This window comes from Nicotiana tomentosiformis, chromosome 8, assembly GCF_000390325.3.
Source record: "Nicotiana tomentosiformis chromosome 8, ASM39032v3, whole genome shotgun sequence".
In the NCBI taxonomy this organism is placed as follows: domain Eukaryota; kingdom Viridiplantae; phylum Streptophyta; class Magnoliopsida; order Solanales; family Solanaceae; genus Nicotiana; species Nicotiana tomentosiformis.
Genome location: NC_090819.1, coordinates 97,029,642 through 97,049,311, shown reverse-complemented (window position 1 = coordinate 97,049,311; position 19,670 = coordinate 97,029,642). Strand labels below are relative to the sequence as shown.

General features: G+C 41.6%; 1 protein-coding gene across 1 annotated transcript; it reads left to right on the top strand.

Moving 5' to 3' along the window:
* Positions 1–13,181: 13,181 nt before the first annotated feature.
* On the top strand, positions 13,182–14,962 carry LOC138897862 (uncharacterized). The gene is made up of 2 exons (XM_070183882.1): positions 13,182–13,881; positions 14,475–14,962. The coding sequence occupies exons 1-2, from the start codon at positions 13,182–13,184 to the stop codon at positions 14,960–14,962; spliced, it is 1,188 nt and encodes a 395-aa protein (XP_070039983.1).
* Positions 14,963–19,670: the final 4,708 nt, after the last annotated feature.

The following is a 19,670-nucleotide window of genomic DNA, read 5'->3' as shown; positions in this document are numbered from 1 at the left end:
TCTCGACCTCACCATATATTAATCAATAAATGAGATAATGAAATGGTACGACATCACCCTTCGTGCTTTAACACTCTCCCATACCATATAGTAAAGATAATATAAATTCGGGAGATAAATAGCGCAGAGAATGTGCTTTACATCAAATATAATGCCAAGATACCAAACCTCAACTTCCAAAATACTCAACCATTACTAATTAGGCAATAATTGCGGAAGAAATGATCAAATAAGTAATAATCTAACCTAAACATGAATATCATAACTAAAAAGGCAACAAATCATAAGGCAATAAGTTCCACCCGCATGCTTTATCCCAACAACAACGCATAAATGCTCGTCACCTCACATATACATTGTACCCACACGTTAATCATGTAGAAATTAGGGAAAAAAGTCATAATCCCTCAAGTCAAGGTTAGCCACGACACTTACCTCGCTCCGCAAGCAAATAAAAGCTCAACCAGGGCCTTTTCTCTAAAACTCGCCTCCAAACCAATCGAATCTAAACAAAATTGATTCAATAACATCAAACAATGCTAGGGAAATCAATTATAATACATAAAGTTAATATCTTTGCACTTTTCCTAAAAAGTCAATAAAAGTCAACCCCGGGCTCGCTTGGTCAAAATCCGAGATTCGGACCAAAACCCATTTACCCATTCACCCCGAGCCCGAGTATGTAATTAGTTTCGAAATCCGATCTCAATTTGAGGTCTAAATCCCAAATTTACAAAACCCCCCAATTCTTCCCAAATCCCTAATTTTATACCATGAAAGAACATAGATTAAGGTTAGAAATTAATGGGTGATGATGGAAATGGAAGGAAACAAGTTAAAGTACGCTAATCTATGAAAGGATGATAAATTTCTCATCCAAATCGCCTCTAGGCCGAGCTATAACGAAAAGATGGTGAAACATGGGTGAAGTCCCAATTTTTGGAAGTTTAAATGGCTGGGCGTCAGTTGTTCATTGCGTTCGCAAGGCACCCGACTCATTCACGAAGGGCATTGCTCAGTTGCCTTACGCAATCGAGACATACTCTATGCGTTCGCGTAGGCTTAGCCCACCTTGCCTTCGCATTCGCGAGCCTGTGCTCGCGTTCGCACAGAGTAAGTTTCATTCCCAACACCCGCCTCCAAACACTATGCATTCACAATGGAGTGGCCGCGTTCGCGAAGGGCAGACCCCCTACTACTCCGTGTTCGCATCCAAATCCTCACATTCGCGATAAGTAAATCCACCCCAGTCCCAAATTACTCTTCACAATCGCGGGAGTAACATTCATCAGACACCAGCAAAAAACCAAAACTTTTCTAAGTTCAAATCATCCGTAGCCTATCCGAAACTCACCTGAGCCCTTGGGGCTCCAAACCAAACATGCAGACAGGTCCAAAAATATCATACGAACTCGCTCGCACGATCAAAATACCAAAATAACACCTAGAACTATGAATCGAACACCAAAACGAATGAAACTTTCAATGAAACTTCAGAACATGCAATTTTTTAACCGGACGTCCGAATCACACCAAATCAACTCCATTTTGCACCAAATTTTGCAGACAAGTCATAAATACTGTAATGATCTTATACCAAGTTTCAGAACCAAAATCTGAACCCGGTAGCAACAAAGTCAACCTACGATCAAACTTATGAATCCTTTAAACCTTTATTTTGCTAGTTTTCAACAAATTGCGTTAATTCAAGCTAGGGACTTCCAAATTCGATTTCGGGCATACGCCCAAGTCCCAAATCACGATACGGACCCTCCGAGACTATCAAAACACCTATCCAGATCCGTTTACACAAAATGTTGATCGTAGTCAACTCAAATGAGTTTTAAGACACGATTTCACATTTTCATCAATTTTCTCATAAAAACCTTCTGGAAAAAGGACACGGACTGTACATGCAAATCGAGGAAGGCTAAACGGAGCTATTTGAGATCTCGAAACATATAAATGAAGGGTAAAACTATAAATGATCTATCGAGTCATCACATTCTCCACCTCTAAAATAAATGTTCTTCCTTGAACAGACATAGAAAGGTACGTAAACTGGTGAAAAGGTGTAGATATCTACTCCGCACGTCCGAATCGGACTCCCACGTGGCTGCCTCGATCGGCTGACCTCTCCACTGCACTCTAACTGAAGGATAACTATTAGATCTCAATTACCGAACCTGCCGGGCTAGAATAGCCACCAGCTCCTCTTCATAAGTTAAATCCTTGTCCAATTGGACTGAGCTGAAATCTAACAAATAGGACGGATCACCGTGATACTTTCGAAGAATGGACACATGGAGCACCGGATGGGCATCTGCAAACTAGGTGGCAATGTGAGCTTGTAGGCCCCCTCACCCACTCTCTCAAGAATCTCAAAGTGTTCGATATACCTAGGGCTCAACTTGCCCTTCTTTCCGCACCTCATCACACATTTCATGGGTGAAACCCGGAGCAATGCCCTCTCTCCAACCATGAATGCAACATCACGAACTCTGCGGTTGGCATAACTCTTCTGCCTAGACTGAACAGTGCAAAGTCGATCCTGAATAATCTTGACCTTATCCAAGGCATCTTGTACCAAATCTGTACCCAACAACCGAGCCTCCCCCGGCTCGAACCATCCAACTAGCGAACGACATTGCCTCTCGTATAATGCCTCATAGGGAGCCATCTGAATGCTCGACTGGTAGTTGTTGTTGTAGGGAAACTTTGCAAGTGGCAAGAACTGATCCTAAGAACCCCCGAAATACATAACGCAAGCGCGAAGCATATCCTCTAATATCTGAATAGTCCGCTCAGACTGCCCGTACGTCTATGGATGAAATGTTGTACTCAACTCCACCCGCGTGCCTAACTCATGCTGTACGACCCTTCAGAAGTGCAAGGTGAACTGCATACCTCGATCATAAATGATAGACACTGGCATACCATGAAGATGGATGATCTCGCAGATGTAGATCTCAACTAACCGGTCTGAGGAATAAGTAGCTGCTATTGGAATGAAATATGCCGACTTGGTCAACCTGTCCACAATGACTCATACCGCGTCGAACTTCTTCTAAGTTCGTGGGAGTCCAACCACAAAATCCATAGTGATAAGCTCTCACTTCTACTCAGGAATCGCTAACCGCTTAAGAAAACCACCAGGCCTATGATGCTCGTACTTTACTTGCTAACAAATTAGACACCGAGCTACATATGAAACTATATCCTTCTTCATCCTCCTCCACCAATAATGCTGCCACATGTCCTGATACATCTTGGCGGCACCCGGATGAATAGAATACTAGGAACTATGGGCCTCTTCAAGAATCAACTCACGAAGCCCATCCACTTTGGGCACACAAATAGGGCCTGCATCCGTAAAACCTTATCATCTCCAACAGTAACCTGCTTTGCACCACCGTGCCGCACCATGTCCTTAAGGACAAGCAAATGGGGATCATCATACTGACACTCTCTGATGCGCTCATATAAGAAAGACTGAGTGACTGTGCAAGCTAGAACACGACTGGGCTCTGAAATATCTAACCTCACGAACTAATTGGCCAAAGCCTGAACATCTGCTGCAAGCGGTATCTCACCAACTGGGATATACGCAAGGTTACCCATACTCACTGCCTTCCTACTCTAGGCATTGGCCACCATATTGGCCTTCCCGGGGTGATACAAAATAGTGATATCATAGTCTTTCAACAGCTCCAACCACCTCCTCTACCTGAAGTTGAGATCCTTCTACTTGAACAAATACTATAGACTATGATGATCCGTAAATACCTCACACGACATGCCGTAAAGATAGTGCCTCCAAATCTTCAGTGCATGAACAATGCCTGCCAACTCTAAGTCATAAACAGGGTAATTCTTCTCATGAACCTTCAACTGCCTCGACGCGTATACAATCACCCTGCCATCCTGCATCAATACTGCACGGAGCCCAACACTGGCGCCGTAGTCAAAGCAGTCTTGAGCTTCTGAAAGCTCAACTCACACTCATCCGACCATCTGAATGGGGCACCCTTCTGAGTCAATCTGGTCAATGGGGCTGATATGGATGAAAACCCCTCCACGAACTGACGATAATAACCCACCAACCCCAGAAAACTCCAGATCTCTGTAGCTAAAGTAGATCTAGCCAATTCTGGACCACCTCAATCTTCTTAGCATCCAGCTTTATGCCCTCTAACGATACAACATGCCCCCAAAAGGCGATTGAGTCTAACCAAAACTCACACTTTGAAACCTTGGCATACAACTGACTATCTATCAGAGTCTGAAGTACAATCCGAAGATGTTGCTCATACTCCTCTCGACTGCGGGGGTAGATCAAGATATCATTAATGAATACAATCATAAAAGAATCCAAATAGGGTTTGAACACCCAGTTCATCAGATTCATAAATGTTGCTGGGGCATTTGTCAACCCAAATGACATCACTAGGAACTCATAATGCCATACCGAGTTTGAAAAGCCGTCTTAGGGACATCAGATACCCTAATCTTCAACTGATGGTAGCCAAACCTCAAATCAATCTTCGAAAACACTTTGGCACCCTGAAGCTGATCAAATAAGTCATGAATCCTTGGCAATGGATACTTGTTCTTGATAGTGACCTTGTTTAATTGTCGATAGTCTATGCACATCCTCATCGACCTATCTTTCTTCTTCACGAACAACATGGGCGCACCCCAGGGTGAGACACTAGGTCTAATGAAGCCCTTATCAAGCAAATCTTGCAACTGCTTCTTCAACTCCTTCAACTCCGACGGGGCCATACGATATGGTGGAATAGAAATGGCTGAGTGCCCGGAGCCAAATCAATACAGAAGTCAATATCTCTGTCGGGTGGCATCCCCGGTAGATCTGTAGGAACACCTCTGGAAACTCATGAACAACTGGTACTGAATCCATTGAAAGAACCTCCGCACTAAAATCACGGACATAGGCCAAATAAGCTAGACATCCCTTCTCGACCATACGTCGAGTCTTCACATGAGAAATAACTCTACTGGTATAGTGGTCAGGAGTCCCTCCACTCTAATTGAGGCAACCCCGGCATGACTAAGGTCATCATCTTGGCATGACAGTCCAATAAAGCATGATAGGGTGACAGCCAATTCATACCCAAGATAATATCAAAATCGACCATATCAAGAACTAGAAGATCTACGCTAGTCTCAAGAATCCCAATAGTTATCACACACGAGAGATAGACACAAACTACAGCAATAAAATCTCCCAGAGGCATGGAGACATACACAGGAGCACTCAAAGAATCACGAGGCACAACCAGATATGAAGTAAAATGGGATAACATGTAGGAATAAATAGATCCCGGATCAAATATAACTGAAGCATCTCTATGGCACACTGGAACAATACTTGTGATAATGGCGTCAGATGACTTGGCCTCATGTCTAGCTAGGAAAGCATAACATTAGGGCTGGGCCCCACCACCCTGAACCATGTCACTGGGATGGCCTCTAGGTGGATGGTCTCCACCTCTAACGGCCTTACCTCCACCTCTAACGGCCTGACCTCCACCTCTGGCTGCTTGACCCCTGCCTCTAGCTGGCTGAGCGGGCGGTGGAGCAATCGGTGCCGGAATCATGGCACGAGAACCCAGCTGCTGCACGCTGCTATGTGACCGGGGGCAAAATCTAGTAATGTGCCTCGGATCACCACAATGATAACAAGCCCTTGGCTGCTGTGACTTCTGACCCTAGAACTAGCCCTGTCGACCTGGGTAACCATTCTAATAACTCTTGATCAGAGGTGCACTAATAGGAGCTGGTGGTGCACTATAGGCTAGCTACTCAAGATGAGACACATAAGGGCCCCGATTGCCCGAAGCACCGTGGGATGCCTGAAGCGCTGACTGAAACGGCCTGAGAGGTTGGCCTCTACCAAAAGAACCCCTGCCTCTAGACGAGGCACCACTGAAACTACTGGAATGACGAGGCCTCTTATAGACATCGACCCCTTGTTCTGAGCATGATCTAGCTAGATCCGTCTCGCAATATCTACAACTGTCTGAAAAAAATATCACTTCTGGTCTCCTTGGACATATGTAGCTTGAAAGAGAAAGTGAACCCATCAATAAATCTCCCCACTCTCTCCCTTTCAGTAGGAAGCAAGATAGTGGCATAGCGAGCTAGGTCCACAAATCGAGTCTCGTACTAGGTGAGAACTGCCTACGGTACTCCTCTCTCAGAGTGACAGGAATGAACTTCTCTAAAAATAGCTGTGAGAACTAATCCCAGGTAAGTACAGGCGACCCAGCTGGTCTAGTCAACATATAATCTCTCCACCACCTCCGGGCAGAACCAGTCATCTGAAATGCTGCAAAATTGACCCCATTGGTCTCAACTATACCCATGTTGCGCAACACCTCGTGGCAACGGTCCAGGAAATCCTGTGGGTCCTCAGAAGATGCATCAGTGAAAAGAACAGGAAAGAGCTTGGTCAACTTATCCAACCTCAACATAGCCTTAGAAGACAAAGCGGGCCTATCACTGTCTTGTGCCGCAACAACCGGCTGAACTACCCCAACTGGCGGGGGTTTTGGAGTCTGATACTAGGGAGCCACATGCTCCAGGTTGTGAGTAGCGGGAGTCTGTGCTCCTCCCTTTTCCTGAGAGATGACTGGTGCCACCGGAAAGGTACCGATCTGGGCCACACTCGCCATAAGGCCCACTAAATAGACTAGAGCGTCCTGAAGCACTAGAGTGGCTATGAACCCCTTCGGAACCTGAGCTGGTCCGACGCATACAGTCTGAGCTGGAACCTCCTCCTCAAAATCCACCGGAGGCTCTACTGTGGGTGCTGCTGTTCGAGTTCTAGGCTGAGCTCTGCCTCTGGCGTGACTTCGGCCTCGACCTCTACCCCAGGCCATAGCTGCCACAAGGGGCTCTAGCTCTTGTTCGGCTATAGATGCAGTGCGTGTTCTCGCCATAAGTGAGAGAACAAAAATAGAAGGGTTCAATCATAAATGATTGAATAAAAATTGCACGACAAAGTAAGAAAGAAGTGATATTTTTCCTAAACTACATAGCCTATGGAAGATAAGTACCGACATCTCCGTACCGATCCTCCAGACACTACTAAGCTTGCCCGTGGCTCGTGAGACCTAGGCAACCTATTGCTCTAATACGAACTTGTCACGACCCAAAATCTCAACCTCGGGGTCGTGATAGAGCCTAACATCCACTTGCTAGGCAAGCCGACGTGAGATAATTAAATAGCCAAATTTTAGCAATTTGAATAAGCTGATGATAAATAACGATAGATAGGAACTTAATCTAATACAACACCATCATAAGTCATGTAATAATATCTACTCCCAAAGATCCGGAGTCACGAGTACACGAGCTACTAGAAGTTCTACAAACAGAGTCTGAACTAAATATAACTATTTCGAATGAAATGAACAGTATAGGGGGGAAGAGGAAGGCGACTCCAAGGTCTGCGGGCGCCAGCAGATCTACCTCAAGTCACCCTATGAAATAATCCGAGCTGACGTACCTCACGCACCGCTGGAACCAATACCAAAATCTACACAAGAAGTGGGAAAGTGTAGTATGAGTACAACCGACTCAATATACTCCGTAAATGTCGAGCCTAACCTCGACGAGGTAGTGACGAGACTATGACGGGACACTCACATAATTAAACCTGTACAGATATATATATATATATATATATATATGTACAAACAGCAACAAAACAAAGATTTAACAATGTACAGTTGGGAGGGGACATGCGAAAGGGGGGAAAATACGATAACTATGATATGTATGGCATCACAAGATAGCCACATAACTCATCAACCAATGAAGACATATAAACATATGGTATAAAGATGGCACGGCATTACCCTTCGTGCTTTTACTCTCATCCTTACCATGAAATGATGACATAAGTAAAATGAAATGGCACGGCATCACCCTTCATGCTTTTACTCTCAATTTGCCCATGTAACAATGAATAATTGATATAAAAGGCATGGCATCACCCTTCGTGCTTTTAATCTCGATCACACCATGTAATAATGAATAAATGATATAGATGGCACGACATTACCCTTCGTGCTTTTACTCTCAATCTCACCATGTAACTATGAATAAATGATATAGATGGCACAACATCACTCTTCATGCTTTAATTCTCTTCCTCACTATGTATTAATCAATAAATGAGATAATGAAATGGCACGACATCACCCTTCGTGCTTTAACACTCTCCCTTACCATTAAAGATAATATAAATTCGAGAGATAAATAGCGCAGAGAATGTGCTTTACATCAAATATGATTCCAAGATACCAAACCTCAACTTCCAAAATACTCAACCATTACTAATTAGGAAAAACATTCGGAAGAAATGATCAAATAAGTAATAATCTAACCTAAGCATGGATATCATAACTAAAAAGGCAACAAATCACAAGGCAATAAGTTCCACTCACATGCTTTATCCCAACAATAACGCATAAATGCTCGTCAACTCACATATACGTTGTACACACACATTAATCACGTAGCAAATAGGAAACAAAGTCATAATCCCTCAAGTCAAGGTTAACACACTTACCTCGCTCCGCAAGCAAATAAAAGCTCAACCGGGGCCTTACCTCTAAAATCCTCCTCCAAACCAATCGAATCTAACCAAAATCGACTCAATAACATCAAACAATGCTAGAAAAATTAATTACAATACATAAAGTTAAGATCTTTGCACTTTTCCTAAAAAGTCAATAAAAGTTAACCCCGGGCTCGCTTGGTCAAAACCCGAGATTCAGACCAAAACCCATTTACCCATTCACCCCCGAGCCTGAGTATGTGATTATTTTCGAAATCGGATCTGAATTTGAGGTCTAAATCCCAAATTTACAAAAATCCCAAATTCTTCCCAAATACCTAATTTTCTACCATGAAAGAACATATATTAAGGTTAGAAATTAATGGATGATGATAGAAATGGAAGGAAACAAGTTAAAGTACACTAACCAATGAAAGGATGATAAATTTCTCATCCAAATCGCCTCTAAGCCGAGCTCTACCGAAAAGATAGTGAATAATGGGTGAAGTCCCAATTTTTGGAAGTTTAAATGGCTAGGCGTCAGGTGTTCATCGCGTTCGCGAGTCACCTGACTCATTCGCAAAGGGCACTGCCCAGTTGGCTTACGCGATCGCGACACAGTCTATGCGTTCGCATAGGCTTAGCCCACCTCGCCTTCGCGTTCGTGAGCCTGGGCTCACATTCGCGTAGAGTAAGTTCCATTCCCAGCACCCGCCTCCTAACACTACGCATTCGGAATGGAGTGGCTGCGTTTGCGAAGGGCAAACCCCCCACTGCTCCGCATTCACGTTCGCGATGAGTAACTCCACCCCAGTCCCAAACTACTCTTCGCGATCGCGAAGAAGGATTCATCAGACACCAGCAGAAGTAAAGAAATCAGAAGTTTTCTAAGTTCAAATCATTCGTAGCGTATCCGAAACTCACCTGAGCCCTCGGGGCTCCAAACCAAACATGTACACAAGTCCAAAAATATCATACAAACTCTCTCGCATGATCACAACACCAAAATAATACCTAGAACTAAGAATCGGACACCAAAACGAATGAAATTTCTAATGAAACTTAAGAACATGTAATTGTTCAACCAGATGTCCGTATCACGTCAAATCAACTCTGTTTTGCATCAAATTTTGCAGACAAGTCATAAATACTGTAATGAACTTAAATCAAGTTTTGAAACCAAAATCCGAATGCGGTAGCAACAAAGTCAACCTACGGTTAAACTTATGAATCCTTTAAACCTTTATATTGCTTGTTTTCAACAAATTGCGTTAATTCAAGCTAGGGACTTCAAAATTCGATTCTGGGCGTATGCCCAAGTCCTAAATCATGATACGGACCCCCTGGGACCGTCAAAATACCGATCCGGGTCCGTTTACACAAAACCTTGACCGTAGTCAACTGAAATGAGTTTTAAGGCACGATTTTACGTATTCATCAATTTTCTCATACAAACCTTCCAAAAAAAGGACACTGGATGCTTACGCAAATTGAGGAAGGCTAAACGGAGCTATTCGATGTCTCAGAACATAAAAATGATGGGTAAAACTATAAATGACCTATCAGTTTATCACAATCGGGAAGAGTTTATTCTCATCACAACTCTTCCCTTCCACCACTGTAAATAGGGGTCTTCATAACTCAGAAAAGACACCAGAATTTATAACAAGAAGCAGGGGAGAGCTCGTGGATCATACGTCGCAAATTTCTCTACAAGTTTCAAGCTTCAAGAAATCGATTTAAAGTTCAAGAAATCAAGCTCAAGCTCAAGAACGAAGATTAAATCGAGGTACAAGGAGTACGAGTTCAAATCAAAGTTCGTGCTGGTTGAATTCAAGATCATCATTCATGGAAACAAATATATATTCAAGATCAAGCTCAAAGGCCCTTGAATTTATTTACTATTAGAAAGAAGAATCAGAGGAATTTATTTACTATTAGAAAGAAGAATCAGAGGAATCATAGAGATTGTAACACTCATATGGTTTGAAATCAAATACTTACAATTGTAGCAATATTTTTCGATCTTGATGATTTTCTTGACGCTTATTTATTATCTACAAATTCTGGCACGCCCAGTGGGACAATCTCTACCTCTCATCTTAAATTTTCAATCACCAAAGTTCAAGAACATCGAAATGGATTCAAAGAAAATCATCTCCAAATTAACTTCCACCAAGGCTGCTAATTTCAGGTTCTATGCTGATGTGGAAAGCATCCTCGATGTTACCTTTGGAAGCTCTGGACCAATTACGAAGAGCAAAGCAAGCTCTTTAGGATAATAAGTACCCCATGTGCCGTCCGCATCAACCCCTATTTTTGGATCTTCATCCTCAAAAATTGCAAGATCTTTTACAAACGCACCCGAATAAGGAAGCGATGTTGCTGAAAAGATTAAGAAAACTCTAGCTCTGCTTAACCTCTCTTGATCCAAGAACTCTACTGTGAAGGAAAACGCTAATATTTCAAGTGATAGATCCTCCCTACTTATATCGCTCATGCTACTCTCTATCATCCACAACAATCATGCAAGAAATGGTGACAAACACTTCATCTGTGGATGAGCAGTTGGCAAACTTGATAGAAGCAATTTACTGGCTTGACCAAGTGCATGCAAAATCAAGATGCTAGAATTGACAAGCTAATGGATAGGGTGGGAATCTTGATGGAAGAAGAATCCACCCATGCACCTGGGAAGCTCCCAAAAGTTTCAGAGAGTGATTCTCCCCCAAGACAAGTAGCATCCGCTAAGGCTTTCACTTTCTTGTTTGGAGGGATGATCTCGATTGATCAACTAAAGGAGTTCATTGAAGGGACTATCAAAAATAAGTATGGAGTTGCTTCCAAATCCTCCTTTACATACGCAAAGCTATAAACTACAAGGATCGATATGTTGAAGATGCCCCCTGGCTATCAACCTCTAAAATTTCAATAGTTTGATGGCAAAGTCAATCCAAAGCAATATGTGGTGCACTTCTTTGAGACATGCAACAATGCTGGGACTTACGAAGATTACCTCGTTAAGTAGTTTGTATGCTCACAAAAAGGGAATGCTTTTGATTGTTACACAAACCTCGAGGCTGGATCTATTGATACCTGGGATCAACTAGAGCAAGAGTTCCTCAATCACTTTTATAGCACGAGACGTAGTGTGAGTATGATAGAACTTACAAATACTCGTCAACGAAAGGGTGACCTAGTTATTTACTTTAGCATCATTGGAGGAATACAAGCCTTAACTACAAAGACATGCTTCGTGAAGTTGCTGGCGTAGAGATGTGCATTTAAGGCATGCATTGGGGACTGCTCTACATCTTGCAAGTTATCAAGCCTAGCACATTTGAAGAACTTGCAACTCGTGCCCATGACATGGAATTGAGCATGGACTCCAATGGAAATGAAAGGCTGTCCATATATGAGCCTTGCAAAGGGAATGACAGGCAATAAGTCAGGAAATAGAGCAAGTTCATACCCAAGTCTGAAAGCAAAGAAGCTATGAATGTCAACACACCACTTGTGATGTTCACAACGAAGGTGAGCAAGAAGCAGAGTACGAAATCCACTTCTTTTTAAGACGAACCAAGTGGAAAGTTGACTCTAAAAGAAATGTAAGAAAATGAGTATCCATTTCTAAATTCAGATGTGCCTGCAATTTTTGAAGAGCTTCTCGAGTTAAAACTCATTGAGCTTCTAGAGATGAACCGGCCAAACGAAGCTGGGAAAACTGATGACCCAAATTACTGCAAATATCATCGACTTGTGAGTCATCCTCTTGAGAAGTGCTTTGTCTTTAAGGATAAACTTATGGACTTGGATCATGAAAAGAAGATCGCGCTTGCAGATGAGAAGGCTGGTACGAATCAAGTCTCTATCACCTTTTGCTCATTCAGTCTAGATGAGCTATGCAGTTTAAAAGAAATCAAATATGAAGAATTACTAGAGAATAATAAAATCAAAGTAGATCAGTCTGATGATGATGAAGGTTGGACGTTGGTGACTCGTCGTAGGCGTCACAAAAGAAGACCACGAAAAGAATCAGTAGAGCAATCAACAAGGAAAATAATGGTAAAGAGACCAAGAAAACAAAATCCAGCTTTTGAAGAAAGAAAAAGTGGAGGTACACCACCCTCAAAAGCCACAACATCCAGTGGCCTTGGAGGAGTTCTTGCTAAGTTGGTTCCGCACGAAGATTTACCATAATGGCATTGAGGCCTCTTGTTGCAATGCTGATAAAGGGGAAGAAAAGAGTGATGACCTACTGTTGGCACCATCTTCAGAAAAACTCATCCAGTCTATTCCTCAAGAAGTTAATGCTTGCAAGGAAAAAGTTACATTCACGAATGACGATCTTCTACTAGGTGACACTCCTCATAACTGCCCATTATACCTGGTTGGCTATATGCGCGATGAAAGGGTAAATCAAATTTTGGGTTATGGAGGATCCTCAGTGAACATCTTGCCAATTCTTACGGTGAGAGAACCTGGCATTCCTATGAATGAACTCTCGGAAAATTGTTTGATGATTCAAGGATTCAACCAAGGGGGGTAAAGAGCCATAGGCACGAGCAGGTTGGGAATCACCATTGAAGATATGCAATCAAGTGCATGGCTGCATGTGATCTATGTAAAGACTTCGTATAACGTCTTGCTCGGAAGGCCTTGGATACATGAGAATAAAGTGGTTTCATCTACCTACCATCAATGTTTTAAGTACTACAAGGGTGAAGTCGAGAAGAAGATAGTTGCCGATGACAAGACATTTACCGAGGCTGAGTCACACTTAGCCGATGCAAAGTTCTACTTGAAGAACCACACTGTGAAGGAGCTAAAATCTGATGATGTCATGAAGAGAAAGAATGACGAGTCCGCAACTAAAAGAGCTGAGGTGACTGCTGGTAAAGCCAAAGTTGTTGTTGAGGAGGTACACTTTAACTCGAATAAATCTTATAGAGAGAATATTGTGTCTTATGGCAAGAAAGTAACTTCTGCGCTCCACTATGTCCCTAAAAAGATGAAAGATGAAGGTGAATCATCCAATCTCCAAATGAACATGCTAAAAGGGTTAACTCTTCCGATCAAACAGATTGAGGCGATAAAGTTGTCCTCAAAGCCACTTAGAAAGTCTGTGTGTCAGAATTCGACACAAGATATAGTACTTCCTACGAAGCGTACGGATGGAGGTTTTGATCCCAATGATTACAAGTTATTTTCAAAGGCTGGATATAATCCCAATAAGCCATCTATGTTAGGGAAGCTCCCATCAGAAGCTGCTACGAGGCAATCACGTGAAGGTTTGGGATATAAAAAACCCTCACTAGTGCGCATCTCCATAAGAAGGGCAAGCATAATTATATCACTGTAGAAGATGAATATGCCGCTTCTAATAGATCTTCTGTCTTTGATAGACTTGAAAAACCAACTGTGAGGACTTCCGTATTTGAGAGATTGTATCCATTAAAGAAGGGGAACAAGTTTCAGATAAATTATCGAAATACAAGAACACCCATTTCGCCTAGAATCCAGAAGATCTCTAAGGTTTCCAAAGTATGGTTCCTTCTAGAATGAGGCAACAATCAAAACATATGGTTTCATGTAAAGATGTACTGAAGGTAAATCCGTATGCTATGATCTACACTAAGGAACATGATGAAGACGAACAAAGTGTGGGTTTTCGTATCATGTTACTGCGCAAGGCGAGCATGATTTTTCATCTCTAATGGAGGTTGATGAGAAATTGGAGGATGTTTCACCGTGTTGTCACATATCCTTCGAATATAGGGACCCTCAAGAAGATGAAGATACGAAAGATGCTCCACTCGAACTTGAAGAAGGGTAAAGACAACAGTTGACGCTTTGAAAGAAGTAAACTTTTGCACTGATAAAGAATCGAGGCCCACTTATCTAAGTGTTTTACTAGCAGTTGAGGAACAAAGTACTTATATTAAATTACTCAAGGAGCATAGGGATGTCTTTGCATGGAGTTATAAAGAGATGCATGGCTTGGAGCCCAAAGTAGCAGTCCATCACCTTGCAGTCAACAATGGTGCTCGTCCTATTAAGCAAGCTCAAATGCGCTTTAGGCCTGACTTGGTTCCCTTTATTGAAACCGAAGTTAACAAACTCATCGAAGCTGGCTTTATTCGTGAAATTAAATTCCCAACATGGGTTTCAAGTATTGTCCTTGTGAGAAAGAAGAATGGCCAAATTCAGGTGTGCATTGACTTCAGGGATCTCAATAATGCATGGTCTAAGGATGAATTCCCGCTTCCTAGTCCAGAGCTCATGATCGACGCTACCACTGGGTATGAGGCAATGTCATTCATGGATGGTTCATCGTGCTATAACCAAATTCGCATGACACTAAAATATTAAGAACTTACTGCATTCCGCACCCCAAGAGTATTTATTGCTATAAGGTAATGCCTTTTGGCTTGAAGAACGCTGGTGCTACTTACCAAAGAGCCATCCTTCTCCACAATAATGTCGAATGCTATATTGTCGACTTGGTGGTAAAATCAAGAAAGAGGAGCGACCACTTGAAAGACTTGAGAATGGTGTTTGAACTGCTCTGGAGGTACCAACTTATAATGAATCCATTGAAATGTACCTTTGAAGTTACTTCTGGAAAGTTCCTTGGTTTCATTGTCCGACATCGAGGGATCGAAATTGATCAAGCTAAATACGATTCCATTTTGAAAATATGTGAGCCTCGGGATATTTATGAATTAAAAAGTCTGCAAGGAAAGCTAGCATACCTTAGGAGATTCATCTCAAACCTAGCCAGGAGGTTCCAACCATTCACTCGCTTCATGAAGAAAGGATTTCCTTTCAAGTGGGACCAAGCTTGTAGCAATACCTTTGAAAGTATTAAAACTTAATTTATGAAGCCTCCAGTTTTGGCAGCCCCTATACCCTGAAAATTGTTGATACTATACATCTCGGCACAAGAAAGGTCTGCTGGAGCGCAGTTGGCCCAAGAAAATAAGGAAGGGAAAGAAAAATCTCTTTACTATTTGAGCAGGATGATGACACCAAATGAGCTATTTTATTCGCCAATCGAAAAGTAATGCTTGGCGCTAGTCTTCTCAATCCAAAAGTTGATTCATTACTTTCATGCTCATGTCATTCGTCTTGTTTTTAGAGCAAATCCCATCAAGTTCGTGATGTCAAAACCTATCCTTAGTGATCGACTAGAAAGGTGGTACCTCCAGTTTCAACAATTTGAAATTGTGTACATCTCTCAAAAGGCTACAAAAGGACAAGCGTAAACGGAATTCCTGACAGATCACCGTATACCAGATAATTGGGAGCTAATTGACAAACTACCCGATGAGGACACAATGGCCATTGAAGTTCAACCTCCATAGAAGATGTACTTTAATGGTGCTGCACATCGCAGAGGAGCTGGTGTTGGCATAATATTTGTCACTTTTCAAGGTGAGGTTCTGTCCTACTCTTTTACATTGACGCAACTCTGCTCCAACAATGTTGCCCAGCATCAAGTATTAATAATTGGGCTTGAAATCACTGTCGAAATGAAGCAATTGCAATTGCAAGTCTTTGGTGACTCTCAGTTAGTGATCAACCATCTTTTAGGTAGTTAAGAGGTCAATAAACCTGAACTACACCCATATCATGATTATGCTAAAAATTTAATGGGGTGGGTCGGTGAAGTGACTGTTCAACATGTGCCTAGGAAAGCAAAAGGCTGATGCTTTAGCTGCTATAGCATCATCGTTAACTCTGCCTGATCAAGCGCAAGTTACTGTCTACCAAAAATGGGTAGTACTGCCGCCGAATGAGCATGAAAGTGAGTTAAATGAGCTCAAGCAACTTGTCGCTGTTTCTGAAGCTAAGATGAAAAAATGGTGACAACCCATTATCGACTACTTGAGTTATGGGATACTTCCAGAAAATCTAAGAAGAAGGAATGAGATCCGCCATCGCGCGACACGTTTCCTTTACTACAAGGATACCCTATATAGAAGATCATTCCAGGGAGTACTCTTACGATGTTTAGGGGAAGATGAAGCACGCCAAGCTTTAGAAGAAGTACATTCTAGGGTATGTGGATCACATCAGTCTGGGCCAAAGGTCCACTTCTATATAAAAAAATTCATCAGCCTCCTGAAGTGCTCCATCCGATAGTTGCATCATGGCCATTCGACGCGTGGGGATTGGATGTCGTAGGACCGGTACCAAAATCTTCTGGTGGACATTTATATATCTTGGCCGCAACCGATTATTTCTCAGAATAGGTGGAAGCTGTTGCTCTCAAGGAAGTATAGAAGCAGAATGTTGCAAACTTCATCCGAGTAAATATCATCTATAACTTTGGCATTTCTCATTACATAATAACGGATAATGGCAAGTCATTCGATAATAGGTTGGTGAGCAAGATTTTTGATCTCTTTGGCTTCAAGCAACGTATCTCTTCTATGTACAATGTTGCCGGTAATTGATTAGCTGAGGCATTCAACAAGACTCTATGCAACTTGTTAAAGAAAGTCATCTCCAAACCCAAACGAGATTGGTATGACCGTATGGAAGAAGCTTTGTGGGCATATAGGACAACTCACCGCACACTAACACAAGAAACCCCTTATTCACTTGTCTATAGAGTCGAAGTTATTTTGCCAATCGAGCATCAAATACTTTCATCGAGATTAGCTATTTAAGAAGGGATCAATGGTGAAGAAAATACTCGACTTCGATCAGCAGAGTTGGAGGCTCTTTATGAGAAGAGGTTGGAAGCTCAACAGAGTCTTGAATGCTATCAAGCATGATTGTCTCGCGCCTTCAATAAAAGAGTTTGCCTGAGACCCTTTCAAGTAGAAGATCAAGTTCTTGCCGTACGAAGACCCATAATCACTTCCCATAAATCTGGAGGAAAGTTCACTTGAAAATAGGATCGGTCATATGTTGTGCAAGAAGCTTATTCAAGTGGGTCTTACAAGCTGGCTGATGCAGATGGCATGAGCGTCGGCCCTATCAATGGGAAATTTTTGAAGAAGTATTATCCTTGAAGTTTCTATGCTCCTAGACACATGAGCCTAAACTTCATGCATGAAGCTCTTCAAATTTGAGAAAAATCTTCAAGTTGTAAATATCCTCAAAATACGAGCTTAAATTGCAACTCGCTACGCTCCTTAACGAAGGAGCATAAACTGCATGTTACTCCTGGACCGCAAGAGTATAAATTGTGTACGACTCAATAAAAAAATGAGGTCCGCTAGGTTGAAAACCTCGAAAGAGGCGGCCTAGAAAAAAGTTAGGACATTAAAAAAATAACTCACCCATTCTGAACTACGGTATGACTTGATCCTCTTCACCTAGGTATGTAGACAACTCTGAGTTTCATTCAAAATTCAGTCGCATGAGTTTAAAAATATATATCACCCCTAGCACTGTTCAAGTAAAGTACGCCGGAATAAAATTTGCTTGTTGGCACCTAAACATGGGGCCTTTACCTTATCAAAAGGTTGATGGCTCAATGTGGGCAAGTCTATAGGCTCAATAGTAGATTAGTACCTCCGAGGAGATGGTTATAGTCATTTTGAAGGAGGCGAAATCTTAAAGTTGAAGTTTTAAGTCCACCGGTTTTCAAGTGAAAGTCTTCAAAAGTTTGCCAGGTACGGAAGCCGAATTTGTAAAATCCATCAAGGGTCCAATTAAAATGGTTCTTGATTTAAACGTGCTTCTATGTCAAGGTATCAACTTTTTGGGCAAAAGCGCTCAAAGCTGAAATCCCCAACGTTGCTAAATGCGAAGGTAAAACATAAAGTATTACCTAGAACTATCCTGGAGGAATTCGATTTTTAATTTTGGATATGCCTTACGTTTTGAAGTCTAGTTTTCGATAAGTCAAACAGTTATTAATTTTGATGTTTCTCCACAAAGAAATAATTTTTTTGGTGAGACTGCGTGAGGCTGAAATTGTCAACGTGATGGAATCTAAAGTTGGTTTCAAAATATTGTACGAGATGATTCTGAAGGTGTTCAAATCTAAATTTCCGATATGTCATAAATTTTGAAGTCTAATTTTCAAGAAATCAAATAGTTTATGATTTCAACATTCTTACATTTAGATATGAGTTTTCTATTGCAAAAGTGCAATTTAGATATGAGTTTTCTATTGCAATATTGTGTTCAAAGGAAGAAAATTGAAAGGTACAAATCCAAATCTAAAGAACTTCGAGAAGTCAACGACAACATTGTTTAAAAGAAAGTCAAATCCTACTATATTGACGTCAATATACCTGAATAAGAAAGCACTTACTGATGTTAAACCATGAAATAAATAAGAAAAATATCCATGAGAATGTGCAATATAAAACAAAAATAGAAGAAGTTTTTTCACTAATCGATCAAATGCAAGGGGAAAAAAAGAGGCAAATAAAATACTTCATATAGACTAATCTAAACATAACTTGAAATTGACCAAGTCTTGAAGGGTAGCCTCTTAGTGTTTCTTCTTCTTCTTCTCCACGTTGGCCATATCATCAGCAGTCACCAAGGAAACATCAGAACATCTACGAAACTCCTCTTCAGCGGATGTGACTCTGGATTCAATCTCATCTACTTCTTTCTTGGCAGCATCTCGGAGAACTCTTAACTGCTTCACCTTCTCTTTGGACTCTTTGAGAGATTTACTGGTGGCAGATAGTTCCTCGGCCTTCTCTCCTTTCTCAGTCAAGACAAAATCAAGATTTTCCTTGACTTTTAAAAATGACTCTGATTTTTTTACTTCCACGGCCTGATCGGAAAGAGTCGACTGTGCCTGGTCATACAAAGTGGCAAACTCAAAGAAAGATTTCAAAAAGTTCTTCAAAGGGGAAATATCCAAACCCTTTCCATCCATCTCCTAGGAGAATCACTTGGACCTCATATGCAATAGAAGAAGCACGGTCTACAGTAAGGTCGGAAAGTTTAGAATGAATTTTAGCCCAAGCATCCAAGATAAAATTCCTGGGAAGTGACAAGACAATCTTTCTTCCGTCAAAGATAGACATTGTTGTTTGTTTGTGAAATTTAGACTCCAATTTTGCTTTAGCTCCACTATGAGATTTGGAAGTCACCT

Coding starts and splice junctions, on each gene's coding strand:
- LOC138897862 (XM_070183882.1), top strand. CDS start 13,182: ATGCAATCAAGTGCATGGCTGCATGTGATCTATGTAAAGACTTCGTAT. Junction 13,882..14,474: donor TACGAGGCAATCACGTGAAG/GTTTGGGATATA, acceptor GCACTGATAAAG/AATCGAGGCCCACTTATCTA.